The sequence below is a fragment of the Lygodium microphyllum genome, chromosome 13, assembly GCF_053477565.2.
Source record: "Lygodium microphyllum isolate KBCC chromosome 13, Lygodium_microphyllum_v1.1.10, whole genome shotgun sequence".
Classification (NCBI taxonomy): Eukaryota; Viridiplantae; Streptophyta; class Polypodiopsida; order Schizaeales; family Lygodiaceae; genus Lygodium; species Lygodium microphyllum.
In genome coordinates this window covers 144,756,148-144,781,784 of record NC_141147.1, presented here as the reverse complement: position 1 = coordinate 144,781,784, position 25,637 = coordinate 144,756,148, and the positions used below count along the sequence as shown (strand labels likewise).

The following is a 25,637-nucleotide window of genomic DNA, read 5'->3' as shown; positions in this document are numbered from 1 at the left end:
ACTCATTCCCTTGTGTAGGTACTTCTTGGCAACACTTTTGATAGGTAGATATATCAAGACATCAAATGTATGGGTAATACTTGGTGCTAGATATACTTATGCTTGAGGAGTACATCCATGGTCGAAGAGGATACTGATGATCATTTGCTATCGGTGAATGAGGACCTAGAACTAACGTATTATTTATAATAGTGAAGGAACACATTAAGCGTGATGTGAATAAGGGAGGAGTGGCACTTAAGGCTTCCATTTACGAGCTACTGCTGCTTGCAATGCTAAAAGGATGGTTCAAGGAGATGATAAGGTTTGCCAATATGCAAATCATGTTAGAATCAGTTGATTGAGTACCATTATAAAGGGATAGGATCTTTTGGAGCGTACTTGTAGCTAATGAAAGTAAGGTGTGTCTAGCTCGCACATGAGTGTTTTGCCATAAAGATGTTAGTAATATGCTAGCTCAAGCAAGTGCATCAGAGCAACTTGTGTGATATATACATTTAATTGAACCTTACAAGAATCATTCTCGTCCTATGTTAGGGGGTTTCTCACCGGTTGAACTAGTTTTGTGTTGGTGCTCTTGCAAAATTATTACCGTGTAGCTTTTAAAAAGGGCGTTTTGCTTCTCGCACCATTTTGAGAAGGTTTTTCTAAACACGAGCCAGCGTGTGAGAGAGAGGGAGAGAGGGGACACATTTCCAAGAAATTTGAAATTAGAAAAGGGCCGACTGCATGTTTTCTTGGCTGACCGTTACATTCATAACAATATGGAGCGTGTGTGAAATGCGATCCTAGGGGTGGTGGTGGCGGCGATCATCGACGATTGCACACCTACCTACCTACTCATTATTGTTGCGAGTACACTTGCAGCTCATTGTAGAGATTTTGAGCACGATTAGGTGATCACTCCATGTTGTTGTTGTTGTGCAGTTCGGCAGGTATTAGTCCCCACCGCGATCGAAGAGATTGTCTTTTATGTAGACACCCATGTTGTCGAGGGCCGATCCCGATCTACCAAAGATGCTGATGATGAATTCGTTCGGCTTAGTAGTACCGGATGTAAACGAGATGCCATCTTGGTCTCCGAAGGGACCATAAGTGCCTTGGTTGGTCACGAACTTTATGGAGGTGAGGGCGTTGTAATGGCCTGGCTTTCCGTAGAATCCTCTCACTTGGTTGATGAGCTCTTTCGGATATTGCACGGTGATCTGGTTGCAAAACACCGAATTGAAGGTACAAGCAATTATAGCTAAACGTAAAACATATAATGTATCTGTAGACCGACGATCAATATTATATGTATTCACACAATAAGGCATTGAAATAAGCGACTCCTATGTGCTTAATACGAAGACGTATAAGTAATACGCACCTCTACGTGCTTGTTGTCGTCGGACTGCTGGCCATGAAGTTGTGCCCAGTACGGGTAGACTCGGAAACCATCCGTGACCTGATACTGCACTTGGATGCCACGGATGTACTTCTCCCCGTGCCATAGCTTAATCGTCTGTATCCCCAGCACGTGGATTGCGCTTGATGGTATGGATCTTAAGTCGTCGAACTCAGAGCCTCCGTCTCCGCCCCAGGGGCCCCTGCGCTCAATCGGCCAAGGAACCGTACTTGTCTGGGCCTGCACAAATTAGATCAAACCATTAATGAAAAAGGAAGTTAATCAGAAACAAAAAACAGCAAGAGTTCTGATGACGATGATCTGATCACTGCAATAATAAGCAGGTAAATAACCTTTTTGCCACTCCACCTCATGAATTCTGAATCCTGATCATAGTATCGCAACAAGGGGTTGATTAATCCAGTACGTGTGTACGTGACGACGACGTACGCTTGTCATACCTGATTAGTCTGATGACTCTCCGCGACGTCCGCCGACCTAGTGGCTACCGTTGCATGCACAAATACATGATTAATCACCAGTAGTAGCTGTAAGAGCGTTACTATCTTCATTGAGAAGGACGTCGTCGATGATCTTAATATCTCCCCCATGATTACCAAGACTGCTGCTCGCCAGCTGCTTCGTGATGTTATTCGGCGTACTGAATATACCGATGTGTGGGTCGGCTCTTATATAGCCGTCGTGTGTGTGCCACGCAGGCGTGTTGTAGTCTGCTGTCACGTCTTGGCCAAGTCAGTGGAAGTAGTGCCCACTAGCTCTATGAAAGCCATATGTTGATGTGTTTTCTAATTTGTGCGCATAATTTACTAACCCCACATGTTTATGCGCATAATTGCCGCGTTTTAAAAGCTTGGTCCCTCTCGATAATTCTCTGGTGCGTTTTACTTATTGATTACCAACCCTAACGTAATTCGACATGGCTAGTCCGCTACTGTGCGCACTACCTTCACCAAAATGGATACTTGTCGATTCACATCATGCACAGGCTTCAGCATGTGTGGAATGAACCAGATTTCTTCTTTGTATATTCTACCCATGCCATCAATTATTATTCGCATGTACCCCCTGTGTGCATCGCATGTACCCCCTGTGTGCATGTCACGTTTTCCCAATCCCTCGGTGAGTACATCTATTCTCGAGAAATTGGCATACAACCTACACGTAACATGGATCCGGTAGTAAGACATTTGTTGGCTATGACCACACACCAAGCACGAGTTAGTTGTATTCCCTTCGTTCGATTAACATTATATTTTATGTATCATGTGTAGTTCTAATGCTTCTAGTGTTGGACACATGGAGGTATACTTTGTTGGCATGCTAATCATGTGCTTAAACTTGTATAAGTTGGCCATTCTAGGTGACTTTTGGCCGTCTTAGACATTTCTCGTTGTTGCTTTATGATTTTTTCATAGAACCCTTCTTATCTTTCATTATTGGCTATGTAGCTAGGGTGTTGCTCCTTGAATCAATATGCAACTCATGAGGTGGTTATTTTTCACTAGCTCTCTTTGTGTCGATTCCCCTTTGTGTGTGTGTGCACATGTACACCTCTCTCTCTCTCTCTCTCTCAATATATATATACACACACACTTCTAGCACAAGCATGTTTCATCACTATGCATAATTGTGAGATTATTGGGGGGAGGAGAGTGAGAAAAGAGAGCTTTAGCACTTGGGGATCCTACAATCATAGAGCCTCTATTGAGGAATTTGTACTGTTGTTATTTTGCTTGTATCTCAACATTGTATGTGTCATGTGTATTATGGCTTATGGAGGTGCTTTTAACACTTTTCAAGGGGTGGAAAGAAACCATCCATATTATAAGGTGTATTCAAAGGATATTATAAATTCCATTTTACTTACATTTTATAAGGTAGTGAAATGATCCCATTTTTGTTAAGAAACTTATAGGCTCTCATGTGTAACTACATTAAAAAACCCTCTTTATGTAAATTTATCAAAGTTTACTCAAATCAAAGAACCCTTATATTGATTGCCTGTGGTACACTTATATTTTTGTGAGGTGCATTCCGAAGTGAAACTTATGGTGGTGGACATATAAAGGTTATGTACTTAGTTAATATGCTCATCACATTGGTGGAACTTATATATATTGACCCATCTAACTAACCCTTTGGGCCTCCAAGACATGTCTCAAGGTCACTTTATGCTTTTCTCTCAGAAGCCATCTTAACTATCACTATTTGCCATATAGCATGGGTGATGCCCCTTCAATCCAAGTGTAACTCATGAGGTGGTTACTTTTCACTCATTCTATCTCTGTATATATGTACTTCTAGCTTGAGTGTAGTTACAAATTTTCATGACTATGAGATATTGTGGAAAGACCGAGAGAACGAGAGCTTGGGCGTGTTTGAACACTCTATGGTTCGAATGGTTGGCTCTTAGCTACAAGGGAACTCTCAAGTATTTCTACTTCTTCTTACCTCTCTAATGGCTCTCTTAAGTATCTCTACTTCTTTCCCTACCTTCCATATCATCTTTATGGTATGGCTTCAATCTTTCTTATGCTTACAATGCTTCTCAAGGATCCTCTTGTCCATTATATTATGAGATGCTCTTATTTATTTGGATTCTTCTATCTTCATGATTGCATCTTGGTGTTGTTGCTAGTGGTGGTATACAATTTCCATGTTGAGGTGTAGGTATCATATATGTCAACAACTGATCTTGTAGATATTTCATATGTCAACTATACTATAAGAGATGGTCACCTAGTTCTCTTAATGGTTGATTTGTCTAGAAGAGGGATAGGTTTTAGTTTCCTAGAGTTTTGATGATTTGCCAAGTTGAATTTGATGTTTTGCGGTCTTTTCAATTGATTATTATTGTGATACTTTTAGTAGTGAACGATGTAATATCATCACCATGTATCATTGTGATAGGGTCCTTTAGCTCTTGTTTATACAGTCTTGTATCCTCCTCTAGGTTGTTTTAGATGGATCCTCTCTTCATTCTAGGGATTGGTCTTTAGCTCTCTGTTGGGAACTTTTTAAAGGTCAAATGGATACGCCTTACAAATTCTAGATATAACTGCTATAAATCTAATTGTTTTTCACTTGCTCTCTTAGTACAAGGGTATAGAGCATAGCGAAAAACACTAGTGACTTTCTCTTTTGGCATCACTAAAAGTGTCAGTATTATACCGATGCCTATTCAGATACTTATTTTGACTCACTTATTGATGCTTATTACAAGTCATACACCAACAATTCTTGAGATGCAAATAACACTGCATTATTGTGGTAAAAAAATGCAAAAAAATTCAATGGCATAGCATTTCATAACAAAATTAGAGAGAGAGAGAGAGAGAGAGAGAGAGAGAGAGAGTGAGTGAATCATCAAGAGAGGAGGCTACAAGAGGAGACATATCATAAACTCAGGGGATTCACTATATGTGTACCTTCTATATCACATGCCTCCAAGGTCTATTTATATATATCCTTATCTTTGAAATTTCCCTTAATAAAATATAACCCTTTTCTATTCAATATGTAAGTAAGTCCTTTATATGGCACCCTTCTGTAGAGAGAGAGAGAGAGAGAGAGAGTGTGTGTGTGTGTGTGTGAGTTTTTGAAGTAGTGAAAGATGGAGAGTGTGAGGAAAAGAGAGAGAGAGGAGGACATGATAACAATAGAGGAGAGGGTGAGATAAAATTAGAAGAAGATATATATTGTGGTGCGTAGATCAGATGTTGTATGCATGCATAGTGAATGTCGGAAGGTTCCCAAGAACAAAGAACTCTACAGTCTTTCATAGTTTCAAGTAAAAAGCAAAAGGAAATTTGCACGACATGAGACAAAAAGACAAATTGGGTTCAATCCCTCCCGATGTCTTATGTGAGTGCTTCACAAGGCATATATTTATAGATTTATTTATCTTTAAGCTAAAAAATAACCAACTTTACAAATAGCATGATTTTACTTTTGCGTTTGCTTTTGCCCAAATATAGAGTAAGGCATCATACCCCCGGGGTGGGATAGCAATTGTCCTTAATTGTTATTAGCTCAATGTGAAGCAAATAGTGAGGGGTAAGCACTTAGGTCACGAGTGTGCATCCATTGGGCCTCTTCAACAAGATGATTTTTAAACTTAACCAAATATCTAGAATATCTACGGCTAGTTCTAGTGGTCATTAAGTCAATGTCTAGAATAGTTTCAGGTTCAAGGATTTTAGTTTCTTCTTCTAATAAAGGAGGATTTTCATAGACAGGGTGGATAGGTAATTGACCTCTAAAATGTCGTAACAAATTGATATGAAAAGTATTATGGATCTTCCAATGTTTGGGTAGTTCTAATTTAAATACATTGTCATTGATCTTCTGAATTATTTTGAAAGGTCCATAAAACCTAGGTGTTAATTTAACAACAGGGTGTTTCTCAACACTTTGTAATCTTCTCTTTTCAATACGTAACCAAACATAATCATCAATATTGAAACTCGTGACTTGTCTTTTCTTATTAGCTTGTTTAGTGTATGATTGCTAGGATTTCGCAATCATATCTTTAACTTGAGTAAAAATACTAGCATGCGTATTGTCATATCATCAGCAGCTTTAACTTTATTCGATAATGATGTGATATGTGTAGGCAATCTATGTTCATAAACGTTTTCAAAAGGTACTTTATGAGTAGTTATATGTGGTGTATTATTGTATTCAAATTGAAGTAGATGTAATTGTGTGTCCCATATTTAGGGTTTTGAAATTATGTATGTACGCAAAAGATCTAGAATTGTACTAAAAGTAGCTTCTGTTTGTCCATTGGTTTCAAGATGAAATGCAGACGAGAAATCAATCTTACTACCCAAATCAAAAAACAAAGTAGTAAAAAAATTATTAAAAAATCTAGAATCATGATTAGAAATAATAACTTTTAGAAAACCATGATTAGTGAAAACATTCTTTAAAAACAATTGTGTAGTTTAAGATGCAGTTAATGTTTTCTTGCACGGTAGAAAATATGCTTATTTGCTAAATTGATCTACTATAGTCCAAATCATATCATGATTAGCTTGTGTATCAGGCAAACCAGTTATAAAATCCATTGAAATATGTTCCCATGGACGGTCAGGAATTGGTAAAGGCATTAACAAACCATATTGCTTACCATGGTGTCACTTGACTCTTTGGCAAATTAAACAATCAGAACAAAGATAGAAACATCAGATTTCATTTGCAGCCAATAAAAATCTTTAACTAATGTTCTTAAAGTGAAAATAATACCTCTATGTCCTTGATATAGAGGACAATGAATTTCGTGCAACACAAATGATCTAAATTAAATAGTGACACATTATCTTTTATCATAAAACATAAATCCATCAGAATAATATAAATAATAAATTGAAATCCAATTGTTAACAACTAATTTATTCCAAATCAGCTTGAAAAGTGGGGTCATGGTCATAGGTATCCTTCATAGGAATACTTAGTCTTCTACTCAAGGCATCGGCAACAATATTTTCTCTTCTTGGCTGATATTGGATAAGTGGATGAAAACTTTGAATAAAAGCAGTCCATTTAATATGGCAGTCAGATATTTGTGGCTAACTAAGGGGATGTTTAATACTTTGCTTATCAATTTTAATCATAAATTCGGATCCCATCACATAGTATTTCCATTAACGTAAGGCTTGAACTATAGCTAACAATTTTCTATCAATGGTGGAATACCTTAATTCAGAAGGTTTAAGTTTGCAACTAGAATAGGCTATGGATGCGAATCTTGTACGAGGATAGCGCCTATTCCTGATCCGCTAGCATCAGTGACTACTAGGAAGAATGGTCGACTAAAATCAGGTAATTGCAAGACAGGTGCATGTGTTAAAGCATGTTTCAACAAATCAAAAGACTTTTGCTGGTTGTCAAACCATTGATACACAACACCTTTCTTTAAAAATTTTGTAAAAGACAATGCAAACAATGAAAACATTTCAATAAATTTTCTATAAAAGCTGGCAAGGCCTAAGAAAGAACGTAACTCATGCACATTTTTAGGGATTGGCCAATTCAAAATTGCCTCTATCTTTTTAGGATAAACACGAATACCATTAAAAGAAATAATGTGACCCAAGTATTCAATCCGAGTTTGGAAAAATTCACTCTTGTCAAGGTTAGCATATAATTGATTCTCTTTTAACAATTTGAAAACCAAAGATATATATTCACAATGTTCATTCTCATCTTGATTGAAAATCGACATATAATAAAAGAAAACAATCACATAATTCTAATACTTAAAAAATATACAATTCATCATACAACTGAATGTAGCTGGTGTATTGGTCAAATTGAAAGGCATAACAAGAAATTCATAATGACCAAACTGAGTTCTAAATGCAGTCTTAAAAATGTTAGGTGTATCCATGCGTACTTGATGATATCCAGATTTAAGATCTATCTTGTAAAAATAGTGTCTTCTTGTAGTTTATCCACGAGGTCGTCTACCCTAGGGATCAAATATATATTCTTAATAGTGATTTTGTTTAGGACACGATAGTCAATGCACATCCTATAGGTATTATTTTTCTTCTTAACTAATAGGACATGTGCACCAAAATGAGAACTACTGCACCTAATAAGTCCTCAGTTCAATAGTTCCTTAACTTGTGTTTGGATTTATTTTTCTTCAATCTAATTGTGTCTATAAGGTGCTTTACATGGTGGTTGAGAGCTTGGGATTAAATCTATTTTATGGTTTTCAAGATGTGTAGGTGGTAAACCAGGTGGTAAATCATCAACAAAACAATCTTTAAATTGTGAAAGAGATTGTGCATGCCTAGGATGCATTTGATTTTCCTTAGCTTCAATTTCATTCACCCATACGAAATATGATTTACTACATTTTCTCAATGCACGTTTAGCTTGTGTGTGACTAAGCAATGGAAAATTATCAAAGACGTGCAATCCATGTAATGTGATTTGGTTTCCATTAAAATGAACTTCACGGAATGTATGAAATAATCTATGTCAGGATTATATTTGTGACGCCAAGGCATTCCTAAAATAATATCACTAGCTTGCAAAGGCACAACCAAGAAATTTCTATGCTCAATATAATCACCGATTTTAATCTCTAGATCATACACTTCTTGTGTACCATTGTATCTAGTGCCTAAGAATGCATCCTTTATGCGATAATGAGTTGAAACACTAGATAAATTCAATTCTTTTACCAACTTTGCGAAAAAAAAATCATGCGTGCTTCCATCATCATGCAAAACAATCTTTTCTTGACCATGCACAAAACATTTCATTGTTAATAATGAATGAGGATTTAGCATACTTGGTAAAGTATCTGAAGTATCATCGATATCATCATCATCTTCAGTGAAGTTTGGCATATCTTCATGGTCCTCGTCATTAGTTGCTCCCAAGTGATTGATTTGAACAGCTTGCTTCTTGGACTAACAATTCGCTGCTAAGTGTCAAGGCTGATGACACTTGTAGCAAACCATGGGCTTTGCTTTGGAGACATTATTGGTAAGGGCTGGAAGTTTGGGTATATTGAGATTTGGCTGGAGGAAAGGCTTAAAGTTTGAATTTTTATTTGATGGTAAAGTAGGAGGTCGAGTCCAACGTTTACGAAAAGAAGGAGCAAAGTGATTTTGATTGAATCTTCGGAAGTTAGAATTGAATTGCTTTGTACCAAAGTTATCATTAATTGAAAATTGTTGTGGTCGCTTTTCTAGTCCACTAATTTTATCCTCCACATCATGCGCTAAAGAAATTGCATCCTCCAAAGTCTTTGGCTTGAACATATTCACTTTCGTATAGAAGTGACCAAGCAAATCAGACATATACTTGGGCTTGTGGGTCGTCTCAAGAATATCTTTAAGCATTCAAAGTTGAAGTAAGACACTCTAAAAATGCTCAGTGTATTACGACATGGATTCATGATCTTTTTGTTGCAGGAGATTCCACTGTTTGATAACTTTCTCATGGAATTGAGGTGGAAGGAAATTCTGCAAAAAATTCTTTTGAAAGGCTTTCCAAGTAGAGGGACAATCAACACTCTTGTGGATAACAGTTCACCATAATGATGCTCTGTCTGCTAGATGGCTAGTGACACATTTAAATTTATATTTTTCAGCATATTTCTCTTGCGGATAACAGTCCACCATAATGATGCTCTGTCTGCTAGATGGTTAGTGACGCATTTAAATTTATCTTTTTCAACATATCACTACAAGATATAGACCTTATAGTGACGTTTAAAGTGACGAAAATACAAACAACAAAATTTGCCCCCGTCGTCGCAAAAAGCGTCGTTATTGACGACGCCATAGAATCGTCGCTATAACCGTCGCTAGCGACGGTTACAGGGAATTTGCGACACTGATAGCGACGGCAATAGCGACGCGTGCAGTAAATTTGCAACGCAAATAGCGACGGTAACAGAGAAAAAAAAAATTTGTGGCAGGGCAGCAAGCTGCCCTGCCACATATAGCACTGTGTGCTGTATGAGAGCCATACAAAATAGTTTCTGCACTGCTTCATACAAAGCGTTTGCAAACAAAAAGAATGTATACTGAAATCATAAAACTGATGGATGAAATAAATACATGATATCGCATAAAATGCGATTGGTACAATCATAAAACAATATCACTAATACATAGAAAATGTCTACATAGATCGGGCGACTAAAAACTAAAGGTATGTGAGCTCTAAGGATCCAAGGGCGAGCTACAAATCGTCGTCCCCCGAAAGCTCTTCCCGTTGTAAAGGAGCATCAAACGGATTCTGCAGAAAAAGAAACAACATATCAATCCACCATACAATAATGCATTCAAATATCTCATGGTAACTACGGACAAGAAAGATGAGTGACTTACTGGGCTGCCGCGTCTATACAATCGGTCGATCAATGATCTGAGACCGTGCCTCTCCGCATATCGAGTCTCAAGGCCTTGCGGATAGCGATTTGTAATGGAGTGCTGCAAAGAAAACAAAATGCTAACTGTTAGAAACATGATTGTCAGTACAAAGAATATCTCAAAAAAACAAATAAGCAAAACAAAAGAGAATCTTACAAAGTCCTCCAAATATGTCCTGTGGCCGCCACTCCCAAGATGATGTACCGATCCGGCCTCGATTCGTGCCCTCGCCGCCTCCTGCTGCTGACTCCAACGTCCTGGCAAATTTGTAGCCTCCTCCCTCAGTCGGTGCCAGTCGTCTGCATCTAACCACTCGGGCTTTGGAGCCCCACTCTTGATTGCCTTGCGTGCGTCGGATCGTCTATGTGACATGTATGCATGCATGCAATCCATCATCCAGCCCGTAGAGAATCTATCCACTGCGGCTGGCACCGGGAACTCCTCGTGCAAGGATGCTACTATGTACTCCTTGCTCCCCTCCGGTATGTTCCTCCAATGATCCAGGACGTTGTGCCGAAAAACTTGTTGGCACAACTCCCTCATGCGAGCCATCACCCTCCTCCCCTCATCATTCATGATGATGGCTCCTGACCTGCCATCCACTAGGTATCCATAATCCCTAGGAGTGTGCCTTGTATGGGCCCTCTCCCATCTCCGTCCACGCTCCTGGGCATATCCAGGAGACCCCTGAACATCCGGTGTACCGACGGGGGTACCCTCTCCCGGAGTGCCACACAAAGGGGTGCCACCAAAAGGAGTGCCACCAGAGGGGGTGCCACCAAAAGGAGTGCCACCAAAAGGCGTGACATCTGCCGACGGCTGCGCAAAAGCCGGAGTAACTGGAGTGGACGTCCCCACAGGTGTGACAAATCCTGGAGGTGACCGAGCTCCAGCTGAACGACGAGACGGAGACATCGCGTCCGTGTCTCCACAGCAGCTGAACGACAAGACGGAGATGTCTTAATCTCTTTCTGTGAGATCCATTGCACCAAAGTCGACAACTTGTAAATGGCCCCGCGAATTTCTGGAGTTAGGCATCCCGCGATCGCGATCGGTAGGACAAACTGCCACAAATGAGAAAGCATTAAGAATAATGGTCACTTTTCAAATTTCAAAATGTCCACGCTAATTAAAATCCATTCTGTTCACAAACCTGACATATCTTATGCCAATCATGGGATTTTAGCCCAGAAATCTGGTCATCTTTAGAAAATGCGGACCTGAGAGAACGCATCGTACCCGTCGGAGTGCGGATAGACTTGATTACTTGCTTCACAATGCGCTCTTCTTTGGTAGACAAAACCCAGGGAGCGCGAGGAAGCTGCACTCCCCCTTCAGCACTCGACTGCGGCCAAAGCGCCTCCATCTTACCTACCTCCTTTAAATCCATTCGTGATCCTATAGTGTCTCTCTTTCCTGTGATGTGGTCCCATAGCAAGCTGCGCACATTTTTGAAAATATGCATGGGATCCAACAAGTGGTTGACCTGTAAGTGGGTCCAATATGGCAACTCGTAGAAAACTGAGAACCGCCGCATTCCATTTGGATGTGAATCCGGGTTTACCATTTTCAGCTCGTACCAGCTTGCAGCGTTCATACGTGCTTGAGGTCGTCCAAGAAAACCTTCCCTGAGTTCATGATCCTCCGGCAAGAAAGCGGCGTGTCCTTGATATACCATCTTCTTCATGGTTCGTGACCTTCGGGAGTCTAACTGTGGCCCACACAATGGACATGCATGATAACCTGAGGTAACGAGACCTGCAAGGCGATCCACGACCCAGTGAATACTTGATTGAATGAAATAAAATATAGATATTACCGGCGAGAACAAAGGTCTGCTCACCTGAGCACTCTCCCAATCCTGGAAAGTCATGCATCGTCCACATGAGAATGGCTCGAATGTTGGCTGACCGCCGACCATCGCGCCTGCTCATATCTTGCACCGTGACCCCCTCCTCCCACAAAATCTTAAGCTCATCGACTAATGGACGAAGATACACGTCCATATTTTTTACTTTGTAGTGGCCCGGGACGAGCAAGCTAAGGATGAGATGTCCTTTCTTCGTAGAAAGCCATGGAGGAATGTTGTAGTTGACAAGCACTATAGGCCACACACTGTAAGAAGTCGAGTGCAGACCGAATGGGTTCACACCATCCATGGCGAGACCGAGCCGAAGATTCCTTGGCTCTCGCGCAAAGCCTGGGAAGGTAGAGTCAATGTGGCTCCATGCGCGCGAATCTGCTGATATTCGTTGCACTCCATCCGTGGACCTATTCTGCAGATGCCACGTTGTCAAGCTTGCCATGGCAGACGTACGAAACATGTGGTTTATGCGGGGGATGAGCGGAAAGTGTCTGAGGACTTTTTTAGGGAAGGTCTGCCCTTGCAAGTCCTGTCGATACCTGTGAGCACCACACTTTGGGCATGTCTCCATAGTCTCGTATTCATCTCGAAACAATATGCAGTCGTTGATACATGCATGGATGTTATTGTAGTCCATGCCACGCTTCCGTAAAACATGTCGCGTATCATCACGAGACTCAGGCATGGTGTTTGCAGGTGGCAATATATGATATTTCAATAACCTGAAAAAATCATAAAACACCTTGAAAAATCTATCCATGTTTGCAATAATACTGTTTTTAAAAAAAAACAATGAAGTCTGTGTGCAAGGTACCTGAATAACTCAGTCACACTCGTATCGCTCCAACCGTATTTTGCTTGCACACTTAAGAGTGCAAGCAATGTCTTCAACCGAGATACTCGGCACCCATCATATAATGGTATGGATGCTTCCTCTCTAAGCGGGTCAGATGTCTCAACATCCATGGGAATCAATGCATCGATCATTGCATCCATCTCAGGCTCCAAGATTGTAGGCAAGTCGGGAAGGTTGTCTGTCTCCTCTGGCATTGACGGTATAGATGGGCCTTGCGAGTGGTCGATTGGCTCCTGCAATCCATCCATCGCACGTCCACGAACTCTTCTAATTGGCCGCAAAGGGTGCACTCCCCCTTGGGTCGAGACATCACCCCCCTGGATACAAAATTTACCAACAAGACCCAATCTTATTGTGTATGGTTTTCAATTAGCTTGAGAGTACAATGCATGAAAAATGCTAACTTCAAATTACCGTTTGCTGAAAGTCTGCAATCGCTTGATCAATGATATCAGATTGAAACTCGCCAAATCGTCGTGCGTGTTCTATAGACAATCGGCGTTTTCATCTAATTGCCAACTTGCATTGAGAGCAAGGACATGGGACACGCTGATTAAGATACGACTCGCGGTCTTGAACAATAGGACCTTCTTCGTTTGCCATCTTATCTACATTACAGCAAACAAGGCTTAAATGGATAGCTTTATGGAGATGTACGTCAAGTTGCAAGTTGACCATAAACGTTGCATTGTATATAGTAGTCGAGAGATTTTCCGATGTTATATCTCGGCCTTATATCATGCTCAACGATTTGTTTGTCCCGGTAGATAATTTTTTGTTATATCTCGGCTTTGAGTATAAGGAATCCATTTTAAAATTAATGCGCGCCATCTATGAAATTTTATAACTATAGTAATAAAATTTATTTCAATCAATTCTACACATAGTCATAAGACCTGAGAGAAATTATCCTATACTCAATTTAAGGGTTTCTTCTTCTATAACAATAATTTTGGGTTCATTTTGATGAAGTACGTGGCCGTATACAAAGCACATTGCATACCATTATCAATACGTATATTATCTTAAATTTCCTTCCCTTCCCTCTCCCTCTCTTTCTCTCCCTCTCCCTCTCTTCCTCTCTTTCTCTCACCCTCTCCCTCTCCCTCTCGTTCTCTTTCTCTCCCTCTCTCATTTCCTCCCTCCCCCTCCCTCTCCCTCTCCCTCCCTCTTTCTCCCTCTCCCTCTCCCTCTCCCTCGCTCCCTCTCCCTCCCCCTCCCTCTTTCTCTCCCTCTCTCATTTCCTTCCCCTCCCCCTCCCTCTCCCTCTTCCTCTCCCTCTCCCTCTCTTTCTCTTTTTCTCCCTCTCCCTCTCTATCTCTCTTTCTCTCTCATTTCCTAAACAAGCAAAAAATAAAGTGATTTAAACATCCTCCAAGCAAAAGGGAGAGGGAGAGATACAATGCACTCTCCCTCTCTTTCTCTTTCTATCCCTCTCTCATTTCCTTCCCCTTCCTCTCCCTCTCACTCTCTTTCTCTCTCATTTCCTCTCCTAAACAAGCGAAAAATAAAGTGATTCAAACATTAAACAAGCAAAAGGGAGAGGGAGGGAGAGAGAGAATGCACTCTCCCTCCTTCTCCCTCTCTTTCTCTTTCTCTCCCTCTCCTATTTCCTCCCCCTCCCTCTCCCTCTCCCTCTATTTCTCTTTCTCTTTATCTCCCTCTCCCTCTCCCTCTCTTTCTCTCTTACTCTCTCGTTTCCTCTCCTAAACAAGCAAAGAAGAAAGTAATTTAAACATTAAACAAGCAAAAGGGAGAGAGAGAGAGAATGCACTCTCCCTCTCTTTCTCTCCCTCTCCCTCTCTCCCTCTCCCTCTCCTTCTCTTTCATTTCCTCTCCTAAACAAACAAAAGAGAAGGATTTAAACCTTCAACAAGTAAAAGAAAGAGAGAGGGAGACTCACCAATGAGATATGGCGAGCGTGGGCGGCTTCTCTTTGCAACGAGGGCTCCTCCTCTCCTTCACGAACAACGACGGTGGCGGTGGCGGCGGCGGCAAGTCTCTTCCTCCTCTTCTCTCACAAAGCCTCGGCTCTCTCCCTCGCTCTCTCCCTCGCTCTCGCTCTCAAAAGGCGAAGAAAACAAAATGAAAACGGCGCTCTGGTTTCGGCCGCGCTTTTTTTCCCTGCGGCGTCGCTATTTGCGTCGCAAATAGCGACGCATATAGCGACGCCAATTGCGACGCATATAGCGACGCCTATAGCGATGCCGATATCCATCGTCGCTAATCGGCGTCGCTATTGCCCCATTCCCTTGTAGTGTATTACTCTTCATGAAAATAGTCGTCAAACTGATTAATGGAAGCAATAACAAAATTGCTATCATGTTGCCCATTAAAAGTGAGGAATTTAAAATTTCTTTTACTTATCTTGGCCTCTTTCCTAAGAGCTTGTGCATGGAGTGTCGCATCAATAGTACATCGAATAACATCTTCAGGTTGCGGTCTGTCTTGATTGATAGTGGATTGTTGAAGTGCAGCCAATTGTGCCGGCAAGTTTTGACATTCCCTTTACTCCTCTTGAAGTTGCATCATGATTAGATCCAATTTCTATTCCATAGTCAGCTCTAGCAAATCTCCTTCGCCCATAAAATCGTCCATGTTATGATTCGACATCCTAAAAAATCTCAAACAACCTCACACACTCAAAATCTCATTAGAAGGATAAGTATAGCTCAAATTTGGGTTTACAAGGCTTGCTTTTTCTTACGACTTTTGCTTTTATGATCTTGGTTTTTCTCGAGTACGACAATTGAAAATAGTCTTCTTCCAAGCAAAATAGTCTTCCGCATAGACTGCGCATGACAGTCTACTTGCTCTAAATCTGTTCAGCCAAGTTGCAGGGGGGAACAGGGACTTGCTGAAGCTTCAAAATTGGTTTAGGAGTACCAGAGTATGAACGGCTGCTACGTAAGAGATTGATAATTGAAACTTTAAGCTTTAGATTAAGCTTGGTAGCTTAAAGCTTTAAACAAAAGTCTTAAGTAATTCATTGGATCAGTGCAGGATGATGACACGTTTTTGACCGAATCGACATCAGCGAGTTCATGCTTCCGCCACGATTTCTTGAATTGTTGAGGCTTATGCCTCTTTTAAGCTTATTAAGATTATAAAGTCAAACTTCATTTAAAAAAAACTTCTTCTTTTTTTTTTTTGCTTCTCATTGTAGATAAAAAAAGAACTTGTAAAGGAACTTCATGAGTAGTCATCTGCCTCTGCTGTGAGAGGTCATTCGCGATCAGAGGGTACAACAGGGGATTCTTCACTGCCAGAAACATGCTTGTGTTGTCTCTTCATCAAGAGAGCCTATAGAGCTTGTTCATTCTAGGAGCTTCAAGTTCATGCGAAATGGTAAGCGATTGGAAGCTCTTGATCTTAGCTTCGCTCTGATACCATTGGTGCACAGATCGAATGATGTATACGTGCCTAGTGAATGCCGGAAGGTTCCCAAGAACAAAGAACTCTACAATCCTTCATAGTTTCAAGAAAAAAGCAAAAGGAAATTTGCACAACATGAGACAAAATGACAAATTGGGTGCAATCTCTCCCCATGCCTTATGCGAGTGCTTCACAAGGCATGCATTTATAGATTTATTTATCTTTAAGCTTAAAAATAGCCCACTTTATAAATAACATGCTTTTGCTTTTGCGTTTACTTTTTTCCAAATATAGAGTAAGGCGTTTGGGCATTCAAAAGTTGAGCTGTGCTCAAATACAAATATCAAATAATAAAATATTTAACCGAGCGCCTTTGCGCATACAAGATAATAAATATTTTTAAAGCACTTTAATAAATAAGTGTGCTTAAATAGATATTGGCACCATGTTTTTAGTGATAAGGCATACGCCCATAAAAAATAGTAATTCTTCTAAGTATTTGGATTCATGTTATCGCTCGGTGCTACCCCACACCAGAGCCGCATACTCTACACATCAATTGAAGCATTCATAATTATTAAAAAATAATTAAATAAAACCCAACAAAAGTGAATACTTAGTAGTCTTTAGCTACAAAATATCTAAATAGGTTGGAACTGTGTCCTAACCTTCATTTAATTTGAGTGTGCACTCTAAACTCGTAAATGTTCATTAATTTAATATGTACTTCACAGAATCACCCACTATGGAATCACCCACGTGCACATTAAATTAATTTGACACCCGAAAAGGACAAGCGTCCCCGTCAGCTTCTCGCACAAGGAATCCACCTTGTGTACGAGCCTCAGCAAATAAATATAATCACAAAAATCCACCGTGGAATATGCTTCCTAGCATTAGTAATTGATAATGATTGCCATTCTTCTTCTATGGGTAATGTTTTAGAGAAGTAGCTAGAGCCACTAATTTGGAGGAGTTGCTCATAAATGAACTTCTCTCTTTGGATTTTAGTCCCCAATTTGTAGGAAATTTGAGAAAAGGTAGAGTAGATACTTATGAAACTATACCAAGGTGGCAAATAGAAGGGAAGGAGGGTGATTTAGAGCTTCTCTGAGATCTCCAAGCCTTTGAGAAAAGCTTCATTCGAGGAGCTTTCTCCACTTTCAATTAGTTATTTTATCTAGTACCCTTTTTACATAGTGTAATTGACAAGTATTCACAAAGTGGTAACTTGATGGATGCCATCTTTCTTTTGATAAACATCCTTAAATTTATTCCAAATAAGATTGGTAGTATCCAAGTATTGTACCGTTTTTATTTGGAAACCATTGTAATCAAGAATGTTTTTTTAAAAAGGTGGTTGTATCTTTTTGCTTCCACGTAGGGAATCTTGGGAGGAGGATCTCTTATGGTGGGTTCTTCTCCACACCATCAACAATGGATCATAGGTTTACCTATGCAAGGTAGAGCTACATCCAAAAATTCCAACTCTAGTGATTAGATTCCATAAGCTTCTCCATCTTGTAGAAGCAAGAAGAGAGCAAGCAGGATTGAGTGGCAATTATAAGTCTTTGAGACATGATGGTAGATAGTGTATGTATCACTATTACCTTGTCTTGAATAAAAGGAGACAAATAGAAGCGAAGCATGCAAGCTACTATAAGATTTTAGCATGCTTTGATACTATGTGAGAAAATGGAGAGTAAGAATGCCATAGTGCAAGAAAGGACTAGCCTAAATACCCCTATGTATCACACATCACGAGAATAAATATATTTCCATTTCATAGACATGTGAAACATTAATTAGGTTTTTAATTATTATATCACTTAAAATTATATATATAATTTTTCTTTAATTTATAAAATTTTTCAAACATCCTAAAAAATTAGAAATGAAATTCTTCACATCCCCATAATGTGTTAAAGTTTTCTAAGAGTGTTGCATAAATTTTCCTTAACAAAAACTTCTACTTTTAATAAATATCAATAGTGTCTCAATTTTTAAATACAATAAAGCTTCTTTGAAAAATCACATCTACTTTCCATAGTGTGAATTTAATTTGAAAATATCACATTTTAGTGAATCTTAAGTGTGTATTTTGAAAAAATTATAAAGTCAAAATTTAGGTAATTCTAAAGTATATTTGTATTTTTATATTTTTAAAAAAATCAATCAATATTGGATAAATACCAACAACAAATCAAAGTGGAAAATCAATCTTTACTACATTGTAAAAAAGTATAAAGTTTGAAAAATTAAACACAATTATTATCCTTATAGTATGCTTTCTATACAAAATGCCTCATTACTATGAAGTGAATGTGGTAAGTAGACAGTAGGAGGGAAAAGCGCCTACTTGTTGGTAGGTGATACAAAAGCGGATAAGAGGATGAGAGCATCCATAAATGAGATGTGGTTGAAGAGTCTTATATGTGAGAGCACTAATGCTATTCCAACATGGGCCTTATACCCTACAGACACCCAACACCATCTATTGCCTTTGGCTTTTGTCGTTTTCTTGTCAAGTTGAAGTTTAGCATTATGGCACTTCACCTTTCCTCACCATCTACTCATGCATCATAAAAATACTAGCCAATTGAGGATCTGACCAAGACCACATGCTTTATCTTTGCCCATCAAATATAATATTATCACAATATTCTAAAGAAAGTTTGAGTGTTAAGTCTATGTGTTTTTGCCCACCAAAAGAGATTGGAACTCTTAACCATCATGTACTTCTCAACCAAGCATCTACCAATGCAAGTGATGGATTTTTTATGTTTAATTGATTTCACATTGTTATGAAAGACAGCCCGTAGGCTCAGTCACTTTGAGATATAAAGAAAAAAACCCATACCTATAAAGATCATGAAAACACATGAATGAAACTAAAGAAAATTGAGAGGCTATCCTTTTTACTAAATTATATATAAAAAAAAAGATGACCTTTTCAAGAGGACCCCACATAGAATTTAAGATAACCATGAACTTATAATAAGATAAGGAATACAAAATTTCAAGACAACACTAAAGACATACAAAGTACTGGGTTGAAGTCAATACATTCTAGACAAGCTCATATATTAGCATGTATGGTATGTTGTAGAATCTTGTCTCAAGGGACATCTCCACCTTGGCCTACTCTCACTGCTTAGGTGTGGGCCTAGCCAACTTGATGCTCTTTTTTTGCAATTTCAAACTTTCAAAACATATAAACTTCATCATGAATGTTGGGGATAACATGGGCTCTTGTAATCATGCATTAAAGTGAGAGCATTGTCCAAGAAACCAAATAAAAAAGATCTTACATAACAAATTAAGGGATATGAAGAGAACTAACACATTAGTCATGTCCAAGGCTAGAAGGAGCTCTACCTCCTTTGATTTGTTTATCTTGATGAACTCACGGTGTTTGGAGACATGGTACTCAAGAGAATCAACATATACAAGACATCATTGGAAAGCATGAATGTTATGTATACATGTCAGACAAGAAAACACTTATGTGTGAAAGAAAGAAACTATAAAATAAGATGATTACTACCCCATACAAAAAATTTCTTGCCTTTCAAATCTTATCACTCCTTACCCAATGACTTCTCAAACTCTTGGTTTCTTCATCTCCATATTTGATCCCATTCTTCTAGATTCTGAGTTATAACATAGGTGCCACCCACTAAGACCAAGAAATATCTCATGGTCTCAATATATGCTATGACATCAAAAGTGAAAATCAACCATGAGGTAGATTCAGAGGCAAATCCATCTACCTCATGAGAAACCAAGTCGCATAAATGATGCCAAGAGGCATATTTCACGGTGGATTCTCTGCCACGGTGGATTCCGTGAGGTTTTACGGTGGATTCCGTAAACTTTTATTATCGGGGCTCATACACAAAGTGGATTCTTTGTGCAAGAAGTCGATGGGGACGCCTATGTTTTTCAGGCGTTTCGTTAATTTAGTGTGTACATGGGTGATTCCATAGCAAGTGATTCCGCAAAATACATATTAAATTAATAAATGTTTATGAGTTTAGAGTGTGCACTCGTGATAAATTAAGGTTAGGATTGATTTCTAACCAATTGATTTATTTATGTAGCTGAAGACTGCTAGGTATTCACTTTTGTCGGTTTAATTATATTATTTTACTAACAATTGTGAATGCTTCAGTTGATGTGTAGAGATAGTAGCAGGCGGTGGAAAGCATTGGAGGATAGTGTATATTCAAATTATCATCTATATTTTGATGGGCGCATACCTTAGGCATGGCGCCTATATTTTGTCGCACCTATTTATCAAGGCGTTTGATATTTATTTATTATTCTTGTATGCGCATGGACGCATGATTTAGATATTTGTATTTGGACATTGTATTGGGTATGCTTGACTTCTTGGGTGCCCGCCCATTAGCTTTATTTCTATTTGGCACTAAAGCAAACTCAAAAGACAAAAGCGTGTTATTTTGTAATTTGGGCTATTATTTGAGCTTGAAGATGATTAATACATAAAATACATGCTTTGTGGAGCGCTCACACAAGGCACGGGGGGAGATTGCACCCAATTGGTCTCTTGTTCATGTCGTGCATGCTTTCTACATTGAGTTTTGTGCAAAACGTAGAGTTATGTTGTTCTTGGGGACCTTCTAACACTCACTACGTGCGTTTACAACATCCGATCTGTGCACCAGTGGTATCAAAGCGAAGCTGAGATTGAGAGCTTCCAATCGCTACCCATCTTGCGTGAAGGCGGAGCTCTTAGAATGATCGAGCTCTACAGTGAGTTTCATCGTGAACGGTCGATATGGGTGGATTCCTGGAGATTAAGAACCTCTGTCCACAGCCTCTAATCGCGAAGGACCAGCCTAAGGAAGTGGAGGACCACTCCTATAGCTCCTTCTACAAGTCGTTTTTTCTTCCACAGTACAGTAAGCCTCCATAGCTTAAAACCTCACAAGCTTAAAGTTAAAGCTTAGAACTAAGCTTTAAAAAGCTTAGTTTATTCAAACTAAAAGTCGGCGACAGCAGTGGCACTTCCGCGTTAAATTCGGTGTAAAAAACGGACCCCCTCTGCCCTAAAAAATCGACGACAGGTAGCTCATAAGCTTAGTCACCTAAGCTACAAGTCATAAATCTTCCTAGTCTACCAAGTTTTGCAAGTCGTTTTACTCCGCAAGTCCTGCAAGTAACCAGAAGTCAAAACCAACTTATCTCAATTACTCCCATAAAGACTGTTCCTGCACAGAAGCACAGAACTACAAAATTGCTCCCTGGAAGACTCTGTTCACATACACAGACTTGTTGAACCAGTTTGAGCACATGCAGAAGGTCATACACAGTTTTTACGAAGACAACAAATCTCGCAACCACAAAAGACAAAGACCGTAAAAGCCGAACACAAATTTATAAGCCTTGTATACCGGACTGAGCTACGCTCATCCCACTAATCAAATTTTGAGAGTGAGGTCTTTTGGATTTTTACAGGATGATGAAAAAAAATATGGACGATTTAATGGTTGAAGGCGATCTTCCCGAACCTATGATAGAAAAAAAATTGGATTTGATTATGATGCAGCTTGATGAAGAACGAAGAGCCCAACAAGCTTTGCAAGTTCAATTGGCCAATTTGCAACGATCTACAATTGACAAAGATGGACCGCAACCCGAATATATTATCCGACGAACCATCGATGCGACGCTGTCGTCATGTTAAGGGCTGAAGGTCTACCACCGGGGCTTTGTGCAGAAGAGGAGTATGGGATTCAAAGTTCAGGAAGGGGAAATAGATTGGGGTTTAATAAGATTCGGGATTTAAAAATGATTTAGATATGGAAGAAGAATTCAAGCTTTTTCTCTATGTATTTAGCATACATGAATGGAAGAAATAACTCTATCTTGATTACATCAAATGCCTCTGGATACATATACCATATCATAAAGGATATTTTCAGATTCTCAATTCAATTATGAATATCAAATGCAAGTTCTAATGGCTTTTATTTCAAGTACATAGATGGATTTCAACCCTTTGGGACAAGTAGTATGTTGATAGACTTCAAATACATTCAAGATTTGGGCCAATGGTACATGAAATGCATTGAAGGAGCATTCTTTTAGCTTCAGCCCTATTTTAAAACAGAAAATTCCAGCCCATAATCAAGCTCAAAATGAGTGCATAAACTCATGAAGAAGCTCCTCTAATCATTAATGAACAAAGTCTTGATGAAAAGAGGTCATTTTCTTCTATTACAACCACATAAATCTCTTGTTTGCTCATAAAAATGGACAAGAACAATGGGCTGCCCTATTTATGACTGGTTATTTTAGCCCTTAAGAACCCATATACCTTCAAAAACTTCACCCTTTGCTTGCCCCAAAGTCACTCAAGTACTTGGGTACAAGTCGGGCTTCATTGGACAAGAATGAGGTAGACAAAATGAGAGAAGTCGTGCATAAGAGCAGGCTGAATACTTTTCTCTCAGATTTCCCTCTTTTATAGACTGTTACAACATGCATTTTCGTCAGACCAAATGGGCAAAGAAGTGGAGCTCTCATCGTGTTTACATCTTCAACTTCTGGTCCTATTGATCTTCAATTTGCATGCTCCAAGGCATGCACCATAGCTTCAGCTTTCTCCAGTTGTGCTCAGGCTGTGCAACCCGCATTTTGCACCGAAAAATGCGGCCTACTCCCTGCTCAGGCCCAGGTCAGTTTTTGACCTACTCAGGTTACTTGCTGGTCACTTTAGTCTATTACTTCAGGTCCTTTGTGAACCTAGTGGACTTTTGGCAACTTTTGACAATTTTGTTGAGTTCTGACATTATTTTTACACCTGAATCAATGTGATTTATCCTACAGACTGTCAATTGCTTCTATTTGACCAAGTTGTAGGTTCCCATAGACTTATTTTTCATCAATATACATGGTATAACTAAAAATTATATGCTAAATACAAAAGAACTTATGTAACTAAGTTGGTTATTGGGTAACAATGTTTGAATTTTGTATGCAAATTCCTCATTTAACTCCTAGTGAAGTTCTTCTGTATTCATAAGAATCCCGTGTTTTATATTATGAACAATAAATTCTTTGACATTCACCCGCTCCTAACCTGCACATCCTCTGACATGTGCCATTTCATACAATTACATGTTAAGGAGGGTCTTCTTCTGATATATCCTCATCTTCATCCTCTAAGTCTTTTTCTTCCTGCTTGTCTTCAAGTAGAGTGCTCATATCTAAGTCATCAAGCTCATAAGTTGAAGATTCTCTTCGTTTGAAGAGCTTGATTCGTTTCCTAGCTATTGGTACTTTTATCATGGTCCCATCCATTTCAGCCAAAGAGTAAGTAGCATTATTATGTACTACTTTTACAACATATGGTCCAAACCATCGCTTGGCTAACTTTCTATGAGCACTATATTGATTGTTCAGGCTGCTATCATAGACAAGTACCCAATCATTCTCTTGAATAGTTCTTGGACAGAGACGATGTTGCTTATCAAACCTCTTCTTATTCTTTAATCTTGTTGTTTTTAGCCTTTCAATGGCTGTTTTGACATCTTCTGGCCTTCTTTCGAGTTGCCTTATGCGCAGAGTCAACAACTCTTCTCTATTCAAGCCTTCATCCCAAGGTAAGATACTCCATGTGACAATGCACTCTTCAATAGGCATAACAGGTGGCTGTCCATATATTAATTCAGCCGGCATATAACATGTTACTGCACTATGGGTAGTTCTATCAGCCCATAATGCAAATGGTAGCATTCTAGGCCATTCCCTCATCTTTCCTTTGCATGATTTTGCTAAAGCTTTAAGAATTGGTTGATGACCTCTTTCACTCTTACCATTGCCTTCAGGGTTTTAGGTTGAAGTAAGAGATAGCTTAATTTCCAATTGAGCAAAGAAATGGCGAGCCTCATCAGCATCCAATTCTCCTCTATCAGCAGTTACTTTGGCAACACATCTATACCTGCAAAATACTTCTTCAAGTAAAAATCTACAAACAACATGAGTAGACTTTGTTGTCAAGGCTTTTCCTTCCACTTGATTTGTGAGATCTTCTCTAGTAAGTACTAGATATCTCATGTTCCAAATTCCTGTAGGCATGGTTACTAAATCAATAACCCATCTATAGTGAATGGATAAAGGATAGGTAGGCTGGAGCCCATCTCTATGCTTTACCATAGAGTACATTTGACAAACATGACAAGACTCAACAAAATGCTCGATGTCTTTATACATGTTTTGCCACCAAAATTTCACTTTTATTTTGGAAAAAGTGCCCCATATGTCTCTATGACCAGCCAATAGGCTTTCATGAAATTCTTGCATGACCTGTCTTTGAGTCTTTTTGTCTCCTAAGACACGAACAGGCGCCCTTCCTTTCTTTTTCGCATGCCTCCAAAGGTAACCATCTTTAAGAAAAAAACCATAAGCTTTTCTCTTAATTCTCTTGAACTCTTCATTAGTCCAATCTTCCTTCTTTGTCATAGTGCTCAAAATTTGGCCAATTTTTAACCAATCATCTGCATAATATTCTTCTTTAAAGTGTGAACAAACCATAACAAAACATTGAGCATACTATTTACTAGCTGTCCACTGTCCTTCTTTGGTTGTTTCATTCTTCCTTGCTGATGTAAAATTTGTTTTAGTAGCTGAACCTGTTGTACTTGTTGTAATTATTGTTGTACCTACATTTTTGATTGCTGAATCAACATTAGATTCAGCTGTACTTGCTGTTTTCTGATTTGTACCTGCATTTACAGCATCATTTATAAACTTTGATCCTTCTTCATCCATAATTTCTTCTTCATCCCTATATCTGGCACGTGAAAGCATGTCAGCAACAACTAGATTATCTCTTCCTACAATATGTTTCAAATCGGGATTTAAGGATTTAATATAGGCTATCCATCTTAGCATGGCTATGTCGGGAGTGGAATAGTTGGCAATCATGCCCAAGAGTGGAAGGCAATCTGTTTCAACTATTACGTGTGTGCCCATGAAGTACTCCCTGTCACATTTCAATGCAGTTACTACTCCCCAAAGCTCTCTTTTAATTTCAGCATACCTTCTTTGTCGTTCATTAAGAACCTTTGCTCCAAAGCGGATTGCATATCTATTGCCTTCAAGGTCGTCTTGTCCAACTGCCCATCCTATTCCAATAGGACTTGTGTCCACTGTGGGTATAATGGGCTGTCCATTAGAGTAATTAGCCCGGATGAA

The 25,637-nt window shown here is 39.2% G+C and overlaps 1 protein-coding gene and 1 long non-coding RNA gene across 3 annotated transcripts in view; both read right to left on the bottom strand.

The window, feature by feature from the left end:
* Nucleotides 1-692: 692 nt before the first annotated feature.
* Nucleotides 693-25,637, bottom strand: part of LOC148027305 (agglutinin alpha chain-like) — a 93,729-nt gene continuing 68,784 nt past the window's right edge. Inside the window, exons 1-3 of one of the 2 annotated variants that reach the window (XM_087691876.1) lie at nucleotides 1,849-2,013; nucleotides 1,370-1,627; nucleotides 693-1,205 (exon numbers count right to left, since the gene is read on the bottom strand). In XM_087691876.1, coding sequence (XP_087548002.1) covers nucleotides 939-1,205; nucleotides 1,370-1,627; nucleotides 1,849-1,998 — 675 coding nt within the window. In that variant the 5' untranslated portion in view covers nucleotides 1,999-2,013 and the 3' untranslated portion in view covers nucleotides 693-938. Of the gene's footprint in view, nucleotides 1,206-1,369; nucleotides 1,628-1,848; nucleotides 2,014-25,637 lie in introns of those variants that run through there. The other variant, XM_087691877.1, reaches the window with a different exon arrangement.
* Nucleotides 9,992-10,591, bottom strand: LOC148027306 (uncharacterized). The gene is made up of 3 exons (XR_015692804.1): nucleotides 10,471-10,591; nucleotides 10,273-10,374; nucleotides 9,992-10,180 (listed from the first exon to the last, which is right to left on the bottom strand). It is a non-coding gene; the product is annotated as an uncharacterized LOC148027306 (long non-coding RNA).